General features: G+C 30.6%; 1 protein-coding gene across 5 annotated transcripts in view; it reads right to left on the bottom strand.

Moving 5' to 3' along the window:
- The window catches only part of LOC119602835 (ecdysone-induced protein 78C), a 100,392-nt gene that overhangs the window by 55,634 nt on the left and 18,156 nt on the right, over nucleotides 1-26,602 (bottom strand). Inside the window, exon 1 of one of the 5 annotated variants that reach the window (XM_037954595.1) lies at nucleotides 4,303-5,462. The exons of 1 other annotated variant lie outside the window; for it this stretch is intronic. In XM_037954595.1, coding sequence (XP_037810523.1) covers nucleotides 4,303-4,312 — 10 coding nt within the window. In that variant the 5' untranslated portion in view covers nucleotides 4,313-5,462. Of the gene's footprint in view, nucleotides 1-4,302; nucleotides 5,463-26,602 lie in introns of those variants that run through there. 3 more of the 5 variants (XM_037954598.1, XM_037954597.1, XM_037954599.1) reach the window with 3 other exon arrangements.

The raw sequence follows: 26,602 nt of genomic DNA on the forward strand, positions 1-26,602 counted from the left end.
CTTCCCCATCTTGGAGTTATTGCAATACGGCGGCAAAGAGGTGCTAGCAATGCCTCTTGTCTGCCGGGACAATAAACTGGTGGTGTCAAATGTATACTATATTTGTTCTTTATCTGCAATGATCCGTGGTCTAAACGTGGAACCTTATAATCAGAGAGAGCCCATAGGACGAGTTTCGCACATTGTCTTGTCCTGGTTATTGGAGAGGCAACTTCGGGGTGAACGTGAAGCGATGTATGCTAAAAAACTGATTCGCGGTGAAATCTATTTATCGGTATGAGTTCGGTGCTGTTGCCGAAAAGACAACAAGTACCTCTCAGAATTTGAAATGGGTTGGTGTCAAATGAATATGATACGAAATGGTTGAAGGGATATACAGGCCTCCCGCCACATGTTGTTAATTCTGTTCATACCAGACTTATCACAGTTTGCTCTTTCTTGTTAATTCTGTTCATACCAAACTTATCACAGTTTGCTCTTTGTGCGTTAGAACTTATCGTCTTATGTCATGGATTAGGATTTCGGTCTATCAATTGATACTCTAGATGCTGCGTGTTCGTAAACGTAAGTGATACATTTCGAAGGGTACAGCAAGGGGACAGCGATGGTCAGATAATATATGGCTTAAGGTTTGGAGCAAAGTGCTCGTACATAAACCGGCGGAATCTTGTACAAAAATCTCCACCTGCGTGTTCCTTCTGTTTCACTATAAAGAACTAAAGAATTCCATACTCTTAAGAAGTGTCAACATAGACCGGCGAAATCATGTACAAAAATTGTCACCTGCGTGTTCCATTGGTTTCAGTAGAAAGGGCTAAGGATTCCAAATTATGGGAGAAGTGTCAATGTGTTGATTTTTACAAATTTGAAGACATTTCACACTGAAGCTTCAACATATCAAGAGCATTTTCGATTGGTTATGAATAATGATTCATCGGTAAGTGAGAAGATCTAACGAATGTATGTTTTTGCATATCGGAAGCTACTCAAGGGCGCAGCGATGGTCATAGAATAGATTATCTGTGTGTTCTTTAGGTTTCACAAGAAATTATAAGATAAATGACAACATGGACCGGCAAAATCATGTACAAAAATTGATACCTGCGTGTTCCTTTGGTTTCGCAAGAAAGAGCTAAGGATTTCCAATTATGTGAGAAGTGGGAAGAGGATGTTTTTTTAACTCCGAACAAATTTCGCACTTATACTTCAACTTATCAAGAGCATTTTCAATTGGTAATGGATAATGCGAGATCGGTCCGTGAGAATATCAAGAAGTCACTTATGAATTTAACAAATCAGATAACGTGGTAGAGTAAAGAAAAATACTTTAGCCAGAAAGTGTTAGAATATTGAATAGAAAGTGTTATTCTTGTGGTTATCTATAAAAGATCATGCAAAATGATCGCAGAGATCTTCGGAACAAATACCAGAAGACCGTGGAAGAATTTTAGCAATAATCATTTGGGCATTTCTTTAAATGAACATAAGTCTATTAGGAGTAACAAAAGTTCTAAACTTCTGCTAGAAACAAGCGCTTGCTATGAGTTTTAACCTATTTTGTTTAGTATACATTCCGAAACCTGGAGATAATGTTCAGACATTAAAAAAATTAACTATATTATTTCGAAGTTTCGCTTAAATAGTACAGATCTGTGGATGCTCAATTCAACGAATCAAGGAAGTTACCGGTAAGATGGAACTCGCAATATCAGATCGGCAAAGTTTTCCTAAGTGGATTTGGATCGAAACATAGTTTTACCAAATTGACACCAACTCCTGAACCCAATTAACAGCGAATTTCCCAATATCCCTTTGTACGTTATCCTTCCCTTTAAAGTTAAGTTACTTTTTTGCGTTTGTTGTAAGAAGAGAGTGAAGCAGAGCAGAGCCTATATAACGACCCAAGAAATAGAAGGATGTAAAAGTTTAGATTTCTTTTTAGAAAACAACAACAATAATAATAATAAAAAACCTGCTAGAGAATAAATGAAGGTATTTTGTTGTTGTTTTTTATGTTTATTTGTAGAATGTGTTTTTTTTTTCAACATTTATTTGGTTGTTTTTTCTCAGTGTGTGTTATGCTTAGTTAGTTAAGTAGAGCATTTAGATTGACAAAGCACGAAGAAGAAGTAGTAGTAGCAGCAGCAGCAATAACAGCAACAAAAAACTAAATTGAGAGGTATGTATGTATGTAGAAAGAAGAAAGAAAAGAATACAGGCATGTAATGACATGCCTATGTTTGTTCTAAAAAAGCAACAGTTGTTGTTGCTGTAACTAGCAGTGATGCCAAGTGATGCGTAGAGAAAATTTTAGAGTTCTAAAGTTTGTTTAACGAAATTTAAGGAATTTGGAACAGCAAGAGGTAGCCAAACATAGAGTAAGTTGGTAATTGCAATAAATTTGCGCATCAGTGATGTAACTATAGGCAAATTTTTGCATCTAATGAGCAAACTTTTCCAACTTTTGCATTAAAAAAGTATAAAATGCATACTTTTCCGGCATTACTAAGAACAATTTATATTTAACCATTTTGTTTGATTGTTTAACAAATTTCAAGGAATTTTGAACTGCAAGTAGTAGGCCGTAAGTTACTTTTTAACGAACATGAAGAATGTTGGTAAATACAACAAATTTAAAATATTTTGAACTCGAAGAGGTTGTCTATAAGTTATTTATAAGCAACATAGTGTAAGTAGTTATAAGGAACATAGTGTAAGTTTGCGCATCACTTATGCATCTAATGAGCAAACTTTTGCAACTTTTGCAATAAAAAGATATAAAATGCATATATGTTTGGCATTATATTACATACAATTTATATTTAACTATTATGTTTGAATGTTTAACGAAGTTTAAGGAATTTTGAACTGCAAGTAGTAGGCTGTAAATTATTTTAACGAACATGGATTAAGAGGGTAAATACAACAAATTTAAGATATTTTGAACTGGAAGAGGTAGTCTATAAGTTATTTATGAGGAACATAGTGTAAGTTAGTAAGTTTGCGCATCACTTATGCATTTAATGAGCAAACTTTTGCATCTAATGAGCAAACTTTTGCAACTTTTGCAATAAACAGATATAGAAGTTGCATACATTTTCGCCATTATTAGCAACAATTTATATTTAACCATTTTGTTTGATTGTTTAACAAAGTTCAAAGAATTTTGAACTGCAATTAGTAGGCCGTAAGTTATTTTTTAACGAACATGAAGAAAGTTGGTAAATACAACAAATTTAAAATATTTTGAACTCGAAGAGGTTGTCTATAAGTTATTTATAAGGAACATAGTGTAAGTTAGTAAGTTTGCGCATCACTTATGCATCTAATGAGCAAGCTTTTGCATCTAATGAGCAAACTTTTGCAACTTTTGCAATAAAAAGATATAGAATGCATATATGTTCGGCATTATATTACATACAATTTATATTTAACTATTATGTTTGATTGTTTAACGAAGTTTAAGGAATTTTGAACTGCAAGTAGTAGGCTGTAAATTATTTTACGAACATGAATTAAGTTGGTAAATACAACAAATTTAAGATATTTTGAACTAAAAGAGGTAGTCTATAAGTTATTTATAAGGAACATAGTGTAAGTTAGTAAGTTTGCGCATCACTTATGCATCTAATGAGCAAACTTTTGCATCTAATGAGCAAACTTTTGCAACTTTTGCAATAAACAGATATAGAAGTTACATACATTTTCGCCATTACTAACAACAATTTATATTTAACGATTTTGTTTGATTGTTTAACAAAGTTCATGGAATTTTGAACTGCAAATGATAGACCGTAAGTTATTTTTTAACGAGCACGAAGAAAGTTGGTAAATACAACAAATTTAAAATATTTTGAACTAAAAGAGGTTGTCTATAAGTTATTTATAAGGAATATAGTGTTAGTTAGTAAGTTTGCGCATCACTTATGCATCTAATGAGCAAACTTTTGCAACTTTTGCAAAAATAAGATATGTTAGTTGCATACTTGCCCAGCATCACTAACAACAATTTATATTAAACTATTTTGTAGTAAAACAATTATAACAAATAAGATAATTTAATGCAAAACATTGCTAATAATGCAGTACTGCATTTCCAAATGCATCCATTAATTTAAATTAAATTTATCTAAAATTTAATTTTATTTAAATTTAAAGCACTAAATTAGCCTTACTGCTAATACTAGAGCTACTACGGATTTTGTTGCACAATAATAAAGACTTAAAATTAGATTTGCGCAAAAATATGCAATAAAACGAAAAATAAAAATTTACAATGAATATAAAAGAAAATTTGCTTACAATTTACCATTAAAATGTAGAAGATGTGTAGAGAAGAAAAACGTTGAAAAAAAGTCGCCAAAACTTAAATAGAGGAGGAATTTTTAATCCTGTTGATGGTTAAGTAATGATTTTGATGCCTCTGGATGGTTGAAGTAATATTTGTTTGCCTCGTTTTAAGGGGGTAGGGGGCGGGGTGGCAGTGATGAAGAATAGTAATACTTTTTTTTTAAATTTGCATTGACTTTAAAGGAGCACAGGATTTGTCACTTAAAGTTTTTTTTTATATTCAATTTTATTTATTGAATGAAATGGCGAAAAAAGAACGTATTTTTTAAAAATGCTTAACACGTCTAAAACCTTTAATTTTTTGCCGTTTTTTATTTTTAATTTGTTAACTTTTTTTGTTTTATGTGATTATTTTTTTTATTATTTTTATTATATTTTTATTACTTTTTAAGCTTAAATATCTTTATTTTCAATTTATTTGGGATTGGGGAAAAAAACGCACTCGATGATGTTGATGATGATGTTGTTGTTGTTGTTTTGGGATTTTATATGTGAGTGTGTGGATTTATATAAATTTTTTATTTTATTTATTTACTTTTTTATAATTTTGTTGTTGCTTTATTTGTATATATTTTGTATTAATACTTTTACACTTGCTTTGTTGTTGTTGTTGTATTTATTTTAGAATTGTATGCGAGAATGGATGAGTTGGATGCAAATCAGCATTAAATGTGGAGTCCATTCAACTTCACTTTTTTTTTGTATAATTTTTTTATTTTGTAATTCTGCTGTTTCTTTTATTTTCTTAGCAGTTTGCAATTTAAATTTGTTGTCAAACATAAAAAAAATTCTAGTTAAAACTCTCTAAAAGAGCCCCAACACTTTTTATATCCCTTTAAAAAACCAAAAAAAGTACGTTACTTTTTTCAAATTAAAAATATCTCAAACAACTTAAAAAATTCTTTATAAATAAATCTTTTTCTTTATAAATTTTTTTTAACAACTTTTCTTATTACTTTTCGTTTATTTTACTTAATAACAATAAAAATAAAATTTTGCTAATGAAAAAAAAAAAATATGTTATAGAAATTTTGTAAATTTTTCAAAATTTTTTTTTTGTTTGTTTTCGAACCGTTGCGGCCGTTTTCAATGAATGGCAAACGTTAACTGCGAAAGCCGACAAATTCGTTTGCAGATACACAACAAACAATATTTAAAGCTCACACACAAACGCAAACATATATAGAGAAATCTGTAAAATACCCAATGCTCTTTTACGAAGCTATTAACGAAAGCAAAACTCAAAAGAAACTAACTAAAGCATACGCTCACTCACTCACTCGTACTCTCGTCTACCCAAAGACTTGTAATGTCTAACAACAACAAAATCATAATATAAACAAAAAAAAAATAATGCACCTCAAAGTAACAGCTCCTCTAGGCCCCCCAAAAATTGCTCCCATTTACGAGAGCAAACCAGAGAGTGCTCTCCCCCCTTAAACGGGCTGTTGTTTAACGCTGTAACCCGAGAGAGCACCAACAAATGCTCAGCAAATCTCTTTTTCTGGCTTTACTCAAGCACCGTGATATTATGAGAAAAGAGCTTTAAAAAAAATTACAATAGAATTTAAGAAAATTTAACAAAAACAGAGAGTCCATATTTTTCTTAACGAGTTTCTTTTTTGGTTTCCTCCAAACTAAAAATGGCACGTGCAGAGTACCAGCAGCAGCAGCAACAACAAGTTACAGCATCAAAGCTGTAGTTGTAGCAGCAGCAACAGCAAATTATGCACAAAGCAGGAAGAAGTGGAAAAAATAACAAGAAAAAAGAAATTGCATAAAGAAAAAGTTAAAAGACTGAAAAAATAACAAAATAAGAGGAAGATGTTGTAAACGAGAGTAGTCGGAAAAGGGTCTTTAAAACCGCAGGGGTTTTAATAGTTCTTTAGAGTAAAGAATCTCAATTGGAACTAGTTACTTAACTGGTTCTTTGAATGTATTATCGTCCAATGTCCAGAAACTCAATTTCAGTGTTCGTGAGTGATGTTATATCCGGAATAATATCATTCCCAAAACATTTGGATCTAATTTCGACGAAAGCCTGACAATGACAAATAAAGTGCTTCGGAGTTTCACTATCCTCTTCACAAGCACTACATTCATCTGAATTCACACTTCTAATTTTGTATAACTCTGCCCGTAATCCTGTGTATCCACTCAGAATACGTATCATAATACTAACCTCTGACTCGATCATTTTGAGGAGGCTTCTTGTCCTGATCTCGTTGGGGTCACCCTATAGGCCAAGAGGACTTAGATTCTCTAACCCATATTACTAATTCAGCCTTAGTTGAGTCGAAAGGTTTTGTGTTCGTCGGGCTACCTCGAGATTCCTTCCCCTTTAAATCTACTATATTCGCTCTTTTGTTGCCGACAACTCCCGAAAAGCTAAAGTGGCCTGGTAGTTTTAGCTTTCTTACAATCTAATACGGTCTTTATCACCTGATATCACCCTAATAGCCTTCTGACTGTCGGTAAATTTGTTGGCGCCAATTTACGCATTTCGTTATTGCTTGGACTTCTGTCTGGAAGTTAGTATTGTGATTCGGGAAACGGTGGAATATTTATATTTCTGGGTCTTTAATATAGAACCCGCTTTGTTCCCCAATTTAGAGTCATTCATGTAGCAATGGATTCCGGCGGGTATTTGCTCTAATGTTCCACTTGACTATGACATCCTAACTAAGATCAGTTTTTCGAAGTTCCCAACATATTCTGTGTCTGGTATGAGATCGATGATTGTTTTCCAATGTGTCCAGTACACATAGTAGACGTGTCCTATAACAGTCAGTTCGCCTAAAGTTCGGCTGTAAGTAACAGCCTCATATCTTATATATGTTTCAATCAGTTTCTAGAGTCCTGGTTAACGTAGGATTCATGGCAATACTTTTGCTCAATCAGCATGTACGCTGAACTCCCTGTAGTAGTTCGATATTTCACTTTTTGTCCATTTTGTGTTAATAAAGTATTTAAAAGCTATTTCAAAGAACCATCAAAGAGAGAAGGTGAGCGATGATCTATGAAGGCGCGATAAGATCGTTAGATATAAGTAACATTAGAGTGTTTAATAGGTAAAATATATGTATGGCTTGAGTATTTGTACCTTTGAAGATCAGCCTTGATTCAGAATATGATTTACAATAGAGTTAGAGCACTTGAAGGATCGATGCGATCTTTCGACACAAGGTATTTATACCCAACACCACTTTAGTGGGGAGGGTATATTGGGTTTGTGCTGATGTTTGTAGCGCACAATAATATGGGTTCTATACCCATCTTAAAGTATACCAATCGACTTAGAATCATTTTCTGTGTCGATTTAGCTATGTCCGTCCGCCTGACCGTCCGTCCATGCAAAACCTTGTAATCAAACTACAGGTCGCAATTTTGAAGAAAATTCAACGGAATTTGGTTCTATTGTAACAGAGACGATGCCTATTGAAAATGGTTATAATCGGTCCATTATTTCACTTAGCTCCCATACAACTGATCCCCACGAATAGGCTCTTAAGTTCATAATTATTTTTAATACACTCGTATCTTGTCAATAAGCTGCAAAATCAAGTTCTATACTAGCCTTGATGACCCTGATGAATTTTATAATGATAGGGTTTCATTTGACCTTAACCCCTATACAAAGCCCCCTTCAAAATATGACTTAAATGTCCACAATTTTATTCAACAATAAATGGCTTAAGTATATCTGAGGCAAGATACAATTCAACTTTAAAAACTTTATTATGAAAACTAAATCACATTTTACTTTTATAACTGGTTTAGGGTCGACCATCATCGCCCGACTATAATTTTTACTTGTTTTTAGGTATTTTTCTCCATGTAAGATCCAACGACTTTCATTATAGCTTCTCTGATTTAAACTGTTATCCATAACATTATAAAATTAAGACTGATCAATATGAAGTAGTCTTTGTCTTTAGTTTATTTGGAATTTGATCGCTTATGAACAGAGAAAGATGATCTACTTTGAAGGAGTACAGTCTAGTAATATAAGGTTCTCTAAATAGGAAAACTTATGATCGAACTAAGGTCGTTATTCTTCGAATGATCAGTGATCTTTGTGGACAATTTTGCTTGTTTAAATTTGAAGATCGGATTAGCTATGCGATCGTTCGATACTAGTGATCTTCATACTAGTGATGAAAACAGGTAATGAACTGAATGTATAGTCAATTCTAAATTTGATCGCTAATAGTGAAAGAATTTAGTTTGGAAGAAATATGCCTACCATTTTCAAAACCCCACCTTCTCATATTCTAAAAGACTTTTAACAACACTCTCGCTGTAATAGTAAACAACAACAACAAAAGCACCAAAAAAATGCTAAAAAGTTAAAAATATTTAAACACACATACAAACATTAATAAACAATTGAACCACTAAATACATACACACAGCAGTAACTAACACAATGGACAGTTGTATATAACAATCCTGTATGTATGTCTATAACGATTATGTAGCAATTTATGCTCCAAAGGAGTTTTACAACAATCATTTCTATATGTACATATGTATTCAATTTTTGCCTATTCCATAAATGTCAGCCGAGGGGTTACACGTTTAGGAGCGCGGGCGGGCGGGTAGATGTCAAGTACCATTTGAAATTATATAACTTTTTGTAAGTGTAAGCACGAGTATGTAATACATTTTATCTATCTCTCACTCTCTCCTGCTGCTGCTGCTGCTGGAATACATGACATTATTTTTTTTGGGCATGTCCATATACTGGATATTTTTTTGTAACAAAAAAAGCTCCTATCTCGATATTTTATTTCCGTGTTTTCTACTTTTTTGTTTTTGAGGCCAATAAAAGTAAAGTAGAATGTAAAAATCTCCTGCCAAATGTATGGTTTTGATTAAAGTGACAAATTTTTGTTGGACACGCTGCACAGTGGTATAGGAAAAAAAAAAGAGGGAAATAATTCGGTAACTTCTAAACGGTTAATCCGATTTTAATGAAATTTGGTGTGCACAAAGAGGAGGTGTTGTCGAGTTTAGGTTTTGAATTTGGACCTTATAGGCCAACCAGGGGCCCGGCGGGGGGTCATCAAATTAGGACACCTCGGCTATGTTAAATTTTTAAAACGATCCTATTTCTTCATTTGAGTTCCGATTTAAAAAAAATTTCGTTTATAGAATCTCCTCATCGAGCACTATAAAAAATGTTGTCATAGCAGTAAATTATCTCTTATAGTTTAGGAGATATTCGCATTTGAAAATTAAAATTTTAAAATTTTTACCGTCCTTACTTTAGTTTTTTTTGATAATAGCAGGTCCAAATATTCCCGATTTTCGCCATTTTTTTTTATTCGCTTAACAACAAGTTTATATATCAAGCAGTGAAAGAATTATGTAAAAATCATGACTGAGTCCAAAGTTATAGGCATTTTAATTTAAAAAATTAAAAAAAGGCGATTTTTTGTCATTTTTTTGGGAAAAAAGTATCTTTTTCTTTTTAAGTTATCTAAAAAGTTTTTAAGAAGATGTATATAGAATTTATACTTTTTGGAAAGCTGACTTTACATAAAGTACGATAAATGAAACAAAACCTAAAATTTTTTGATACCGAGGGGACCAGGTCCATCCAAAAAAACCCTATTTTTTATGGAAAATTAAATTTTGAGCAAAAATTCTCAAATCGCATAGTCGATATCAAATTATAGTGACCTGTTTTATATGACCCAATATGTTCTTAATCATTTTGTAACGGGTTTCGATAACCCCGCCCCTGGTATGGATATAATAGGCAAAAAACTAAAAAATCCCATTTTTGGGATTTTTTAAAACTTTTTTGGGAATTCCGGGATTTCTAATAAGAAAATTCGAAATTTTGATTTAATTTTGGATTTTAAGTAAAAAAATCTACCTAACTGTAAAATTTCATCAAAAAATATTCATAAATAAAATTTTTATTGCAATTAGAAAAATTTGTATCTTCGCAAAAACTGAATAAAAAACATTTTTTAATTTTTTTTAAAAAAAGTATTCCGCGAATTTTTTAATTTTCAAAAATTATATACAGTTTTGAAAAATAGACAAAATTACCTTTCCATTGATATATAACATGCCTACCTAATGTTTTTTAAGTGACAAATTAATTAGGGAAAACTCAACATCTTTTAGAAAATTTGCCTAGCACTATTATTTTCATCCATAAGGTTAACTCTTAAATTTGTTACATATATGGATGAAAATAATAGTGCTAGGTAAATTTTCTAAAAGATGTTGAGTTTTCCCTAATTAATTTGTCACTTAAAAAACATTAGGTAGGCATGTTATATATCAATGGAAAGGTAATTTTGTCTATTTTTCAAAACTGTATATAATTTTTGAAAATTAAAAAATTCGCGGAATACTTTTTTTTAAAAAAAATTAAAAAATTAAAAAAAATAAAAAATAAATTTTAAAATATTCAGTTTTTGCGAAGATACAAATTTTTCAAATTGCAATAAAAATTTTATTTATGAATATTTTTTGATGAAATTTTACAGTTAGGTAGATTTTTTTACTCAAAATCCAAAATTAAATAAAAATTTCGAATTTTCTTATTAGAAATCCCGGAATTCCCAAAAAAGTTTTAAAAAATCCCAAAAATGGGATTTTTTGGTTTTTTGCCTATTATATCCATACCAGGGGCGGGGTTATCGAAACCCGTTACAAAATGATTAAGAACTTATTGGGTCATATAAAACAGGTCACTATAATTTGATATCGACTATGCGATTTGAGAATTTTTGCTCAAAATTTAATTTTCCATAAAAAATAGGGTTTTTTTTGGATGGACCTGGTCCCCTCGGTATCAAAAATTTTTAGGTTTTGTTTCATTTATCGTATTTTATGTAAAGTCAGCTTTCCAAAAAGTATAAATTCTATATACATCTTCTTAGAAACTTTTTAGATAACTTAAAAAGAAAAAGATACTTTTTTCCCAAAAAAATGACAAAAAATCGCCTTTTTTTAATTTTTTAAATTTAAATGCCTATAACTTTGGACTCAGTCATGATTTTTACATAATTCTTTCACTGCTTGGTATATAAACTTGTTGTTAAGCAAATAAAAAAAAAATGGCGAAAATCGGAAATATTTGGACCTGCTATTATCAAAAAAACTAAAGTAAGGACGGTAAAAATTTTAAAATTTTAATATTCAAATGCGAATATCTCCTAAACTATAAGAGATAATTTACTGCTACGACGACATTTTTTATAGTGCTCGATGAGGAGATTCTATATACGAAATTTTTTTTAAATCGGAACTCAAATGAAGAAATAGGATCATTTTAAAATTTAACATAGCCGAGGTGTCCTAATTTGAGGACCCCCCGCCGGGCCCCTGGTTGGCCTATAAGGTCCAAATTCAAAACCTAAACTCGACAACACCTCCTCTTTGTGCATACCAAATTTCATTAAAATCGGATTAACCGTTTAGAAGTTACCGAATTATTTCCCTCTTTTTTTTTTCCTATACCACTGTGCGCTGAGAATAGCAAAGGTGTTAGAGTGGTCATCATTAAAGGAAAGGGAAATGGCTTGAGATTTCTTGTTTTTTGGATTTTAGAGAGGGTTGATTAAATTTGTAACAACAAAAGGTTATATTTATATATTTTAGAGCTGCTACCAAGGATTGAGGGGTAATTAATTTTAGTTGTAAACCAGAATTGTTGTTGTAATTGTAAGTAATAAAATCTTTTTTTTTAAGATTTAAAGGAAGAGACGGAACACTTTATTTAGAAAAACTTCTTTTAAACTTTACAGTGGAACAGGGTTTGGAAATTGGCGTGTAATAACGTCCATGGACGTAATTATGGTGACCAAGGACATTATGACAATTTCTAAAAAAAATCAAAATTTGACTAGAAAATCGAAAAAAAATCACTAGAAAATGAAAGCGCGAAATTCACTAGATTTTAGAAATTTCACTAAAAATTAGAAATATCACTAAAATTAGAAATTTCACTAAAAATTAGAAATATCACTAAAATTAGAAATTTGACATAAAATTAGTAATTTCACTAAAAATTAGAAATTTCACTAAAAATTAGAAATTTCACTAAAAATTAGAAATTTCACCAGAAATTATTAATTTCACTAAAAATTTGAAATTTCTCTTAAAAATTGAAATTTCACTAGAAATTAAAAATTTCACTAGAAATTAAAAATTTCACTAGAAATTAAAAATTTCATTAGAATTAAAAATTTCACGAGAAATTAAAAATATCACTAAAAATTGGAAATGTAACTAGAAATTATAAATTTTACTAAAAATTAGTAATTTCACTAGAAATTTAACTAGACATTAGAAATTTCACTAGAAATTTGGAATTTCAAAAGAAATTATAAATTTCACTAAAAATTAAAAATTTCACTTGAAATTATAAATTTCACTAGAAATTATAAATTTCACTAGGAATTATATATTTCACTAGAAATTATAAATTTCACTAAAAATTTTAAATTTCACTAGAAATTAGAAATTTCACTAGAAATCAGAAATTTTACTAAAAATTAGAAATTTCACTACAAATTGGAAATTTCACTGAAATTAGAAATCAGAAATTTTGCTAAAAATTAGAAATTTCACTAGCAATTAGAAACTTCACTAAAAATTTCACTAGAAATTTAAAATTTCACTAGAAATTTAAAATTTCACTAGAAATTTAAAATTTCACTAGAAATTTAAAATTTCACTAGAAATTAGAAGTTTTACTAGAAATTAGAAATTTTACTAAAAACTTGAAATTTCACTAAAAATTTGAAATTTCACTAAAAATTAGAAATTTTACTTGAAATTAAAAATTTTACTAAAAATTAGAAATTTCACTTAAAATTAGAAATTTCACTACAAATTGGAAATTTCACTGAAATTAAAAATCAGAAAAGTTAGAAATTTCACTAGAAATTAGAAATTTAACTAGCAATTAGAAACTTCACTAAATATTAAAAATTTCACTAAAAATTAAATATTTCACTAAAAATTAAAAATTTACCAAAAATTAAAAATTTCACTAGAAATTTGAAATTTTACTAGAAATTATAAATTTCACCAAAAATTTTAAATTTCACTAGAAATTAAAAAATTTCACTAAAAACTATAAATTACAAATTTCACTAGAAATTACAAATTTCACTAGAAATTATAAATTTCACTAGAAATTTTAAAATTCAATAAAAATTAGAGAAATTTCACTAGAATTTAAAAATTTCACTAAAAATTAGATATTTCACTAGATATTTGAAATTTTAGTAGAAATTAAAATTTTCATTAGAAATTAGAAATTTCACTGAAAATTATAAATATCACTAAAAATTTGATATTTTGCTAGAAATTAGAAATTTCACTAAACATTAGAAATCTCACTAAGAATTAAAAATTTCACTAAAAATTACAAATTTCACTAAAAATTAAAAATTTCACTAAAAATTAAAAATTACACTAAAAATGAGAAATTTCACTGAAAGTTCAAATTTTATTAGATAATCGATATTTCACTAGAAAATCTCATTTACATTACAAATTTGAATTTTAAATAGAGATTTGAATTTTTTCATAGAATTTCGAAATTCCTTCTAGAAATTTTCCAATATTACTAGAAAATCAAAGTTTCTCTAGATAATATATTTCTTTTTGCAAAATTTAAGAAAATAATTAATAACAATGTAAAATTGTTCAACTTTTTTAAAGATAAGTCTTACACACATGACCAAAAAAAAAAGTGATTACACATAAAATATTTAACAAAAATAATTTAATGCAGTCGAGAAGAATGAACAATCGAATAATCGCGATTAAAATTTAAATGTAAAATTTTCGGCTCACACGTTGAAAAACTGTCATTAATTTTAAAAATACATTGCGTTTCAACACATTTTACAACAAGTTCAATAAACTTGTTATAAAACGCAGGAGGATAATTTTAGAAAAAAAAATAACAATTTGTTAATGAAACATAATTTGACAAGTAAACAATAACACTGCGGGAGGTTCAATGACTCCTCACTAAAGAATAGAGGAGAGGATGCATCTTTACGAAGCAAGTTAACAAGATACATGATTGTTTTTGTTGTTGTTGCTGTGAAAGAAATTTGTGTTGTTTTTTTTTTTGTTTTTCGCGCAAAGAACATTTGTTAACGAGGCGTCGTTGAAGGTTAAGGTGAATGCAAATGTGCACTCAAATTTATTTATTTAATTTTTCAGCACTTTTTTTACGACAGTAATAACAACAAGTTTACAGCATTATTCAAGAAATGACAACAACAACAATAATAATAACAAATAAATTAAATAAACAAATTATGTTTTATTTTTTTGTAAATTCTTAGTAAGTGATTATTGTCTGGATAACTTCCTGATTACGTAGTATGTACCGTTCGTAAACCAAACCTCCCCCTCAAGTTAAACAAAGTTTTTAAGCAAATGATTTGACCAATAACACTAACTGTCCTCTCTCCACCTCTGTATGAAACGTTTAAGTGACAGACTCGCCGACAATTGTCGTAATCATGACAAATACTGCGTTCGTAAGTCTAATTTGAACGTAATCAAGAAGTCAAAGACTGAGAAGGAGACTTTTTAAATACACAACTTGATTTTTCAACAATATGCAAATGTACGAGAAAGACAAATATTTCTTTTTTTCCAATACTCGTTTGTAATCATGTTGTATGTATTTGTTGTTGAAATAATCATTACGCGAGTCCAATAAGAGCGTTTTCGTACCAAAAAGTGTTTAAGCGTTACAAATCAATCAAGTGTAACGAACGAGTCAGTTAATGTAAATTGTATGAGGGACAGTTGTGTGTAAGATTTTAGCAGTAGAGGAAATTAATGTTCAAATGAAGTTGTTGGGTGCAAGATCGAAATTTCAGTAGAAAATGCAGTTTCAATACACTGATAAAGAGAATAGTGTTTTCACTAAAAAAATCTTCATTTCACCAAAAAAACAAATGTTTACAATATTAAACTAACTAACTAACTAACTACTACTAACTAACTAACTAACTAACTAACTAACTAACTAACTAACTACTACTAACTAACTAACTAACTAACTAACTAACTAACTACTAACTACTAACTAACTAACTAACTAACTAACCTACTAACTAACTAAACTAACTAACTAACTAACTAACTAACTAACTAACTAACTAACTAACTAACTAACTAACTAACTACTAACTAACTAACTAACTAACTAACTAACTAACTAACTAACTAACTAACTAACTAACTAACTAACTAACTACTAACTAACTACTAACTAACTAACTAACTAACTAACTACTAACTAACTAACTAACTAACTACTACTAACTAACTAACTAACTAACTAACTAACTACTAACTAACTAACTACTAACTAACTAACACTACTACTAACTAACTAACTAACTAACTAACTACTAACTAACTAACTACTAACTAACTAACTAACTAACTAACTAACTAACTACTAACTAACTAACTAACAACTAACTAACTAACTAACTAACTAACTAACTAACTAACTAACTAACTAACTAACTAACTAACTACTAACTAACTAACTAACTAACTAACTAACTAACTAACTAACTAACTAACTCTAACTAACTAACTACTACTAACTAACTAACTACTACTACTAACTAACTAACTAACTAACTAACTAACTAACTACTAACTAACTAACTAACTAACTAACTACTAACTAACTAACTAACTAACTAACTAACTAACTACTAACTAACTAACTAACTAACTAACTAACTAACTAACTAACTAACTAACTAACTAACTACTAACTAACTACACTAACTAACTAACTAACTAACTAACTAACTAACTAACTAACTAACTAACTAACTAACTACTACTAACTAACTAACTAACTAACTAACTAACTAACTAACTAACTAAACTAACTAACTAACTAACTAACTACCTAACTAACTAAGCTAACTAACTAACTAACTAACTAACTAACTAACTAACTAACTAAGTAACTAACTACTAACTAACTAACTAACTAACTAACTAACTAAACTAACTAACTACTACGTAACTAACTAAGCTACTATACTAACTACTAACTAACTAACTAACTAACTACTAACACTAACGTACTAACTAACTAACTAACTAACTAACTACTAACTAACTAACTTAACTTAACTACTAAATAACTAACTAACTAACTAACTAACTAACTACTAACTAACATAACTAACTAACTAACTAACTAACTAACTAACTAACTAACTAACTAACTAACTAACTAACTAACTAACTAACTAACTAACTAACTAACTAACTAACTAACTAACTAACTAACTAACTAACTAACTAAATAACTAACGAACTAACTAACTAACTACTAACTAACTAACTAACTAACTAACTAACTAACTAACTAACTACTAACGAACTAACTAACTAACTACTAACTAACTAACTACTAACTAACTACTAACTAACTAACTAACTAACTAACTAACTAACTAACTAACTAACTAACTAACTAACTAACTACTAACTAACTAACTAACTAACTAACTAACTACAACTACTAACTAACTAACTAACTAACTAACTAACTAACTAACTAACTAACTAACTACTAACTAACTAACTAACTAACTAACTAACTAACTAACTAACTAACTAACTAACTAACTAACTAACTAACTACTAACTAACTAACTAACTAACTAACTAACTACTACTAACTAACTACTAACTAACTAACTAACTAACTACTAACTAACTACTAACTAACTAACTAACTAACTAACTAACTACTAACTAACTAACTAACTAACTAACTAACTACTACACTAACTAACTAACTAACTACTAACTAAACTAACTAACTAACTAACTAACTAACTAACTAACTACTAACTAACTAACTAACTAACTAACTACTACTAACTAACTAACTAACTAACTAACTAACTAAACTAACTAACTAACTAACTAACTAACTAACTAACTAACTAACTACTACTAACTAACTAACTAACTAACTAACTAACTAACTACTAACTAACTAACTAACTAACTAACTAACTAACTACTAACTAACTAACTAACTAACTAACTAACTAACTAACTAACTACTTAACTAACTAACTAACTAACTACTAACTAACTAACTACTAACACTAACTAACTAACTACTAACTAACTAACTAACTAACTAACTAACTAACTAACTAACTACTACTAACTAAGTAACTAAGTACTTAACTACTAACTAACTAACTAACTAACTACTAACTAACTAACTAACTAACTAAGTAACTAAGTAACTAACTAACTAACTAAAACTAACTAACTAACTAACTAACTACTAACTAACTAACTACTAACTAACTAAAACTAAAACTAACTAACTAAATAACTAACTAACTAACTAACAACTAACTAACTAACTAACTAACGAAAGAACGAACGAAACGAACGAACGAAACGAACGAACGAAGAACGAACGAAGAACGAAACGAACGAAAGAAAAAGGAACGAACGAAGGAACGAACAAACGAAAAACGAACGAACGAACGAACGAACGAACGAACGAACGAACGACGAACGAACGAACGAACGAACGAAACGAACGAACGAACGAACGAAAGAACGAACGAACGAAACGAACGAACGAAACGAACGAACGAACGAACGAAACGAACGAACGAACGAACGAACGAACGAACGAACGAACAACGAACGACGAACGAACGAACGAACGAACGAACGAACGAACGAACGAACAACGAACAACGAACGAACGAACGAACGAACGAAACGAAACGAACGAACGAACAACGAACGAACGAACGAACGAACGAACGAACGAACGAAAAACGAAGAACGAACGAACGAACGAACGAACGAACGAACGAACGAACGAACGAACGAACGAACGAACGAACGAGAACGAACGAACGAACGAACGAACGAACGAACGAACGAACGAACGAACGAACGAACGAAACGAACGAACGAACGAACGAAACGAACGAAGAACAACGAACGAACGAACGAAGTAACGAACGAACGAACGAACGAAGAACGAAAGAACGAACGAACGAAACGAACGAACGAACGAACGAACAACGAACGAACGAACGAACGAACGAACGAAAGAACAAAACGAACGAACGAACAAAGAAGAAAAAAAAACGAACGAAAGAACTAAACGAAAACGAAGAAACGAAAACGAACGAAAAAAAACTAAACGAAAAAAAAAAAAAAAAAAACTAATAAAACAAAAACGAACGAACGAACGAAAAAAAACGAACGAGAACAAAAACTAACTAACGAACTAACTAACTAACTAACTAACTAAACTAACTAACTAACTAAAACGAACTAACTAACTAACTAACAACTAAAACTAACTAACTAACTAACTAACTAACTAACTAACTAACTAACTAACTAACTAACTAACTAACTAACTAACTAACTAACTAACTAACTAACTAACAAACTAACTAACTAACTAACTAACTAACTAACTAACTAACTAACTAAAACTAACTAACTAACTAACTAACTAACTAACTAACTAACTAAACTAACTAACTAAACTAACTAACTAACTAACTAACAACTAACTAATAACTAACTAACTAACTAACTAACTAACTAACTAACTAACTAACTAACTACTAACTAAGAAACTAAATTTTCACTTAAAAAACAAGTTTTCACTAAAAACCAAGTATACACCGAAAAGCCAAGTTTACACCGAAAAACCAACTTTTCACTAGAACAGCAAGTTTTCACCAGAAAACTAAGTTTTCGCGACAACTTTACTGAGATTTCTCTACGAAAATTAATCTTAGTTTGTCGCTAGATAATTCAATTTATTCTAGAGCTTTCTTTTAATACAACATTCACCATTTTTGCATACATTACTGTACAAATAATGTGTGTAATAACGTAAGCTGAGACATAATCAAAAGTCCAATGCCCATTTTGAATTGAAATTGTTGCAAATACTTCTTATTAATAAATGCTGCAGCCTGCAGCCAAGAGCAGCAGCAGCAACAATTGCAAAGCAAATCATTTATTACAGCAGCACTTAACAGTCAAAAGGGGAGTATTGCTGGTAAATTTATTAGAATTTTTTAAAACAAATTTCTTCAGTTATTTATTTTCATGACTGTCATTTTTTGCATTACTTTAAGAGGCTACCGATATGAACCGATTTTGCTTAGTAAGTAACTAGGTTTCAATAAAAGATCTCAGAATACTTCTCCTAAGTGAACCGCAACATTTTTCTTTCCATAATACATACTCAATACACACATTTCACTTTTTTTTCTCCACCATGAGAATTGACGAAGTTGAAAATACTAAAAATTATTTTAAAAAAGTTTAAAATTAACAACATGAACCAATAAAAATGATAACAAAGTTGCAGCAGCAGTTGTAACAACAAAATTGCAACCAGAAGAAAAAGTAGAAAGAAGTAGGTACAGCACGCAGAGTAAGACAGAAGAGTATTGTAGATAATAGTGGCTACCACAAAAACCGCAATTACGGTTAAAGACAATTTCCGCGTTCCCTCTGCATTCTTTCTTTTTGCACAATTTTTACAATAAAGTTTAAAGGCAACAACCAAACATTTTAACTCGACTAAGGAGTCAATGAAATCATAATGAATACAATAACAAAAAACACATGCTATACATGCAAAAAATTAAAATTATTAAAAAGGGCACATGTGTATGTAAATTACCAACAACAACAACATAAATATATAAAAATAAATGAGATGTTAAGGAATAAACCAAATAAAACTACAACAAAAATCACTTCTCGGTAGGTGATGTTAATGTTATTTTGAACTTTCTTCAAAAAAAAAAAAAAAACATCATCATTATGTCAACAACATCATCATCATTATCGTCGGCAAACAGTGGGTCAGTTAGTAAAATTTTCATAGGTATAGAACATCAATGGACGAATCATAAAGGTTCTAAAGTATTGTACAAAATATAATCATCAAATTTGGAGAAATTAAAAAATTACATATTCTGAAGTTTTCGTATTGATAATGTACCGAATTGTAGATTTCTTTTTGGAGATGATCATTCGATATCGAATATGAAATCTAGTACATTTTAGCCTAAAATCGAAAGCAATTTTGATACGAAGCCTTACTAGATTGTGCTAATTAATATTTTTTTATAATTAATATTTCTTACTCGCAGCCCCACTGTGCATCATCATCATCATCATGAGAAATATGAGGAAGAGTATGAAGAATGAGTAAAAGTTCTGTTTGAATGCATTCAACTCCCTTTAGAAGTAGAAAAAAACACACAAATTCTTTTACTAACACAAACTAACTCACATACATACACTTACACACACAAATATTTCGCAATTTGTTGGTCTAGCAGTTAAATGCACTTAAAAGTCATTGCATTTTGGTTTATTATGATTTTTTTCTTCTTACTAAATATACACACACAATCATATGTTCCCATTACACATACACAAAAGCACAGACACACATGTTTACAAAGGAACGATGTAAAGTTTACAAAAAACTAGCAACTCTACACTACAATAATAAAATAAAGGAAAAGGTCAACGTTTTCTATCGTTCATTACTACTTTAGTTTATAAAAACACCAACAATAACAATAATAGCAACAACAACTACAAATTATAAGGAATCTACTTATTGCAATAGTTAGTGCAAGAGAAGAGCTGGATTTGTTCGTATATTAAGTGGAGAAAGAGTGGTGGGAGAAAAAACTAGTGATTGTAGGAAAAAACACACAAAGTAAAAGATCGTCTGTGGTAAGTGCAACGAAATCATAATAAATAAATCAAATTGTTCTTTTGAACCTGATTATTATGTGGGTAATTAGCTTTGATCAAGGGCAGTGTATGGAAAAGGGAATAATCGGTTATATAGAGTTTTAAGATCAAGGTTAGCTGTGAAATTCAGACAGTATCACGCTTTGAAATATCAATCTGAAGTAGAACTAAACTGAACTAGAACTGAACTAGAACTGAACTACAACTGAACTAGAACTGAACTAGAACTGAACTAGAACTAGAACTGAACTAGAACTAAACTAGAACTAAACTAGAATGAACTAGAACTGAACTAGAACTGAACTAGAACTGAACTAGAACTGAACTAGAACTGAACTAGAACTGAACTAGAACTGAACTAGAACTGAACTAGAACTGAACTAGAACTGAACTAGAACTGAACTAGAACTGAACTAGAACTGAACTAGAACTGAACTAGAACTGAACTAGAAACTGAACTAGAACTGAACTAGAACTGAACTAGAACTGAACTAGAACTGAACTAGAACTGAACTAGAACTGAACTAGAACTGAACTAGAACTGAACTAGAACTGAACTAGAACTGAACTAGAACTGAACTAGAACTGAACTAGAACTGAACTAGAACTAGAACTGAACTAGAACTGAACTAGAACTGAACTAGAACTGAACTAGAACTGAACTGACTGAACTAGAACTGAACTAGAACTGAACTAGAACTGAACTAGAACTGAACTAGAACTGAACTGGAACTGAACTAGAACTGAAGAACTAATTTACATCTACAATACCCCATGCTGTTACTATCTAATTTTCCGCCCAACAGACAAATTGCCTTCTGTCTGCCCATTGCAAAAAACAATCCTTAATTAACACCTATTCCTTGTAGCGCCACTGTGCTTTAATTCATTTAAAAAATTTACAATTTTTGTTTCCTTCTTGTGCAAAATAAAGCCAGTGAGTGGTGGCGTAGTGAGTGAGTGAGTGCTGCATGCTATTCATAATTATGTTGCATGCCACTCTGCAATGTTGTTACTACTAAACATGTTGTTGACTGGCTGGGTTTCGTGTTTGAAAATTTCTTTTTCTTTCTTTTTTTCTGTTTTGCATCTTTTCAGGTATATTTTCATAGTTGTTTGTTGTTGCTGCTACAGTTTGTTGTAACTGGTTAATGTTGGAGTTGCTGCTCTTTTGATGGATTTGCGTGTCTGTAAACAGTTTTTTTGTTGGAATTTTTTGTATAGCCGCTAACTACTAACGGCATAATTCCTCTCGGTTGTTATGGGTTTTTTCTTCCTTTGCCAAATACTTACAAAAACTACAACAGCAGCAACAACAACAAGGTTGTTGTAATTGCAACAAGCCTCAAAGCGTGCTGGAAGTTTAAGTCTTTGGCTCTTTACAAGAGGAACTAACGTAAAATGAGTGGAAGAGTCTGTCTGCTGGATAAATGTTGAGTTCAAAGCGAAAGTGTACAAAAAAGTGTTGCTGCTGCTGTTGTTGGTTGCATGCAACAGTTGTATCAGAAGTACAAAAGACTATGTAACCAAAAACACTTCACTTACACCGACTTAAACATTGTACACACGTGCATATGAATGTGTAAGTATATCTGTGAATGCCACAAACACACCTTTATTTGATTAGCCTGAGAAAGAAGGAAGTGCTGCTGCCGTTTTTGTTAACAGATTAAACTCGTTATTTGTAGGCATTTGAAGTCATTTTATGTCAGTCATTACCTTTCCCTCTCTATCTCTCTCTTTCAGTTTGTCTCTCTGTCTTTCTTTTTATATATGGAGACTGCTTAAATAAATTTTGTTGATTTCGCTTTTCGTTCACTTGGTATGAAATTTTTCATTTCGAAATTAAAGTGCTATGAAGCTGTAGTGTGTTTATATGGAAATATATGTATGTATGTGTTTGGGTGTAAGTATCTGAGCCTGTAAATATCTTCCGGGTTTTGATAATATTTCGTAATAAAATTCATTATGAATAAATACCGAACGAAAAAAGATTGTTTTAAAGCGTTGAAAAGAAAAAGCATCGCTAACATTTTTCTTATCGCCTGCATCAAATTGACTCTTTATTTCTGATGTTATTATTTCTGGTCTTTGCTGTTTTATGTTTCTTCTTTTACCGATTATTAGGAATCTTTGCCTGTGTTAAATACCACACATAATGTTAAGAAACAGTGGGACTGTTTTATTAAATTGTTAAAATAATGTAATGTTTAATTCAGTTCTAGTGTAGTTCTAGTTCAGTTCTAGTGTAGTTCTAGTTCAGTTCTAGTTCAGTTCTAGTTCAGTTCTAGTTCAGTTCCAGTTCAGTTCAGTTCTAGTTCAGTTCTAGTTCAGTTCTAGTTCAGTTCTAGTTCAGTTCTAGTTCAGTTCTAGTTCAGTTCTAGTTCAGTTCTAGTTCAGTTCTAGTTCAGTTCTAGTTCAGTTCTAGTTCAGTTCTAGTTCAGTTCTAGTTCAGTTCTAGTTTAGTTCTAGTTTAGTTCTAGTTCAGTTCTAGTTCAGTTCTAGTTCAGTTCTAGTTCAGTTCTAGTTCAGTTCTAGTTCAGTTCTAGTTCAGTTCTAGTTCAGTTCTAGTTCAGTTCTAGTTCAGTTCTAGTTCAGTTCTAGTTCAGTCTAGTTCAGTTCTAGTTCAGTTCTAGTTCAGTTCTAGTTCAGTTCTAGTTCAGTTCTAGTTCAGTTCTAGTTCAGTTCTAGTTCAGTTCTAGTTCAGTTCTAGTTCAGTTCTAGTTCAGTTCTAGTTCAGTTCTAGTTCAGTTCTAGCTCAGTTCTAGTTCAGATCTAGTTCAGTTCTAGTTCAGTTCTAGTTCAGTTCTAGTTCAGTTCTAGTTCAGATCTAGTTCAGTTCTAGTTCAGTTCTAGTTCAGTTCTAGTTCAGTTCTAGTTCAGTTCTAGTTCTAGTTCAGTTCTAGTTCAGTTCTAGTTCAGTTCTAGTTTAGTTCTAGTTCAGATCTAGTTCAGTTCTAGTTCAGTTCTAGTTCAGTTCTAGTTCAGTTCTAGCTCAGTTCTAGTTCAGTTCTAGTTCAGTTCTAGTTCAGTTCTAGTTCAGTTCTAGTTCAGTTCTAGTTCAGTTCTAGTTCAGTTCTAGTTCAGTTCTAGTTCAGTTCTAGTTCAGTTCTAGTTCAGTTCTAGTTCAGTTCTAGTTCAGTTCTAGTTCAGTTCTAGTTCAGTTCTAGTTCAGTGTCTAGTTCAGTTCTAGTTCAGTTCTAGTTCAGTTCTAGTTCAGTTCTAGTTCAGTTCTAGTTCGTTCTAGTTCAGTTCTAGTTCAGTTCTAGTCAGTTCTAGTTCAGTTCTAGTTCAGTTCTTTAGTTCTAGTTCAGTTCTAGTTCAGTTCTAGTCAGTTCAGTTCTAGTTCAGTCAGTCTAGTTCAGTTCTAGTTCAGTTCTAGTTCAGTTCTAGTTCAGTTCTAGTTCAGTTCTAGTTCAGTTCTAGTTCAGTATCTAGTTCAGTTTAGTTCAGTTCTAGTTCAGTTCTAGTTCAGATTCTAGTTCAGTTCTAGTTCTTCTAGTTCAGTCTAGTTTCAGTTTCTAGTTCAGTTACTAGTCAGTTCTAGTTCAGTTCGTTCAGTTCTAGTTCAGTTCTAGTTCAATTCTAGTTCAGTTCTAGTTCAGTTCTAGTTCAGTTCTAGTTCAGTTCTAGTTCAGTTCTAGTTCAGTTCTAGTTCAGTTCTAGTTCAGTTCTAGTTCAGTTCTAGTTCAGTTCTAGTTCAGTTCTAGTTCAGTTCTAGTTCAGTTCTAGTTCAGTTCTAGTTCAGTTCTAGTTCAGTTCTAGTTCAGTTCTAGTTCAGTTCTAGTTCAGTTCTAGTTCAGTTCTAGTTCAGTTCTAGTTCAGTTCTAGTTCAGTTCTAGTTCAGTTCTAGTTCAGTTCTAGTTCAGTTCTAGTTCAGTTCTAGTTCAGTTCTAGTTCAGTTCTAGTTCAGTTCTAGTTCAGTTCTAGTTCAGTTCTAGTTATGTTCTAGTTAGTCTCACTGTTATCCCCCAAAATTGGGCCTGTTTCATATTGCATATTTTTTTAATTAACAAATTATAAATATTTTTTTTTCAAAATGACTCATAACCACTGTAATTTGTCTAGAATTGCACAAAATGTAAACAATTCAACACCAGTCATCATCAACATCATCGTTTCATAAATAAGCAAAACTCCCCCTCTACAATTAAGTCCATTAACCTTTCAGTGAGTTGAGTGAGTATTCAATATAAATATTGAGATAAAGATTAAAATGTTATTAAGTCGTGCGATAAGATTCCGCAATAAAAAAGTGACGTAGACAATAAATAATACAATATAAAAATAAACAAGAGACCAAAAATTGTAAAAAATTAATTTTGCAATAGTTAAAGAAATTTTAAACAATAAATAAAAAAATTAATAGGAATTTAATAACATTAACAACACCTCCTTACAAAGCAAATATAAAAAATTTAGGTTTTAGCCACTAAAATTGTAAAAGTATCAATGACATAATTGATAATTATTCCTTTTCCTACAATCAATTTGTAATTTAATCATATTTTTGTAAAGAATATCTATTATATAATTGCCTTAGATTTTCCTTTTTCTCTGCTTATGTTGTTGCCAAGGATTTTGATTTCAAGGAAACGTGCAATTGAAATTGAAGACATAAGACAAGTACGACAACAACAGCAATCAACTAAATATAAAAAAATCAATAGGAAACGTATAGTAATCTTTAAAGAACACACATATTTATTCTTGTTTTCAAGGATATCATGTGGGTTTCAAGGTTATTAGAAAAAATAAAAAAAAAACTCATGATATTATATTTCAAGGAATTAAGACCAGAAATATTTAAACAATCTTTATATCGAATTTAATGGTAATAAAAATAACTGCACATGTTATATGTCAAATAAATATGTCACGTTTCTCGGGCAAAGGTTTTTTAGGTATTATAAGGTTAAAGTCATTGAAGGATTACTTTGTTTGCGAATAATGTGGGAGACAATAAAGGCGCTTTGAACTTTCGTTTTAATGATAAAATAATTTTTCATAAATTTTTAATACAATTTTAGTAAGGACTGAACTAACACTGAACTGAGCTAGAACTGAACTAGAACTGAACTAGAACTGAACTAGAACTGAACTAGAACTGAACTAGAACTGAACTAGAACTGAACTAGAACTGAACTAGAACTGAACTAGACCTGAACTAGAACTGAACTGAACTAGAACTGAACTAGAACTGAACTAGAACTGAACTAGAACTGAACTAGAACTGAACTAGAACTGAACTAGAACTGAACTAGAACTGAACTAGAACTGAACTAGAACTGAACTAGAACTGAACTAGAACTGAACTAGAACTGAACTAGAACTGAACTAGAACTGAACTAGAACTGAACTAGAACTGAACTAGAACTGAACTAGAACTGAACTAGAACTGAACTAG

Source organism: Lucilia sericata, unplaced genomic scaffold, assembly GCF_015586225.1.
Source record: "Lucilia sericata isolate MDLA Ls3-8-SP2 unplaced genomic scaffold, ASM1558622v1 Contig000256F_arrow, whole genome shotgun sequence".
In the NCBI taxonomy this organism is placed as follows: Eukaryota; Metazoa; Arthropoda; class Insecta; order Diptera; family Calliphoridae; genus Lucilia; species Lucilia sericata.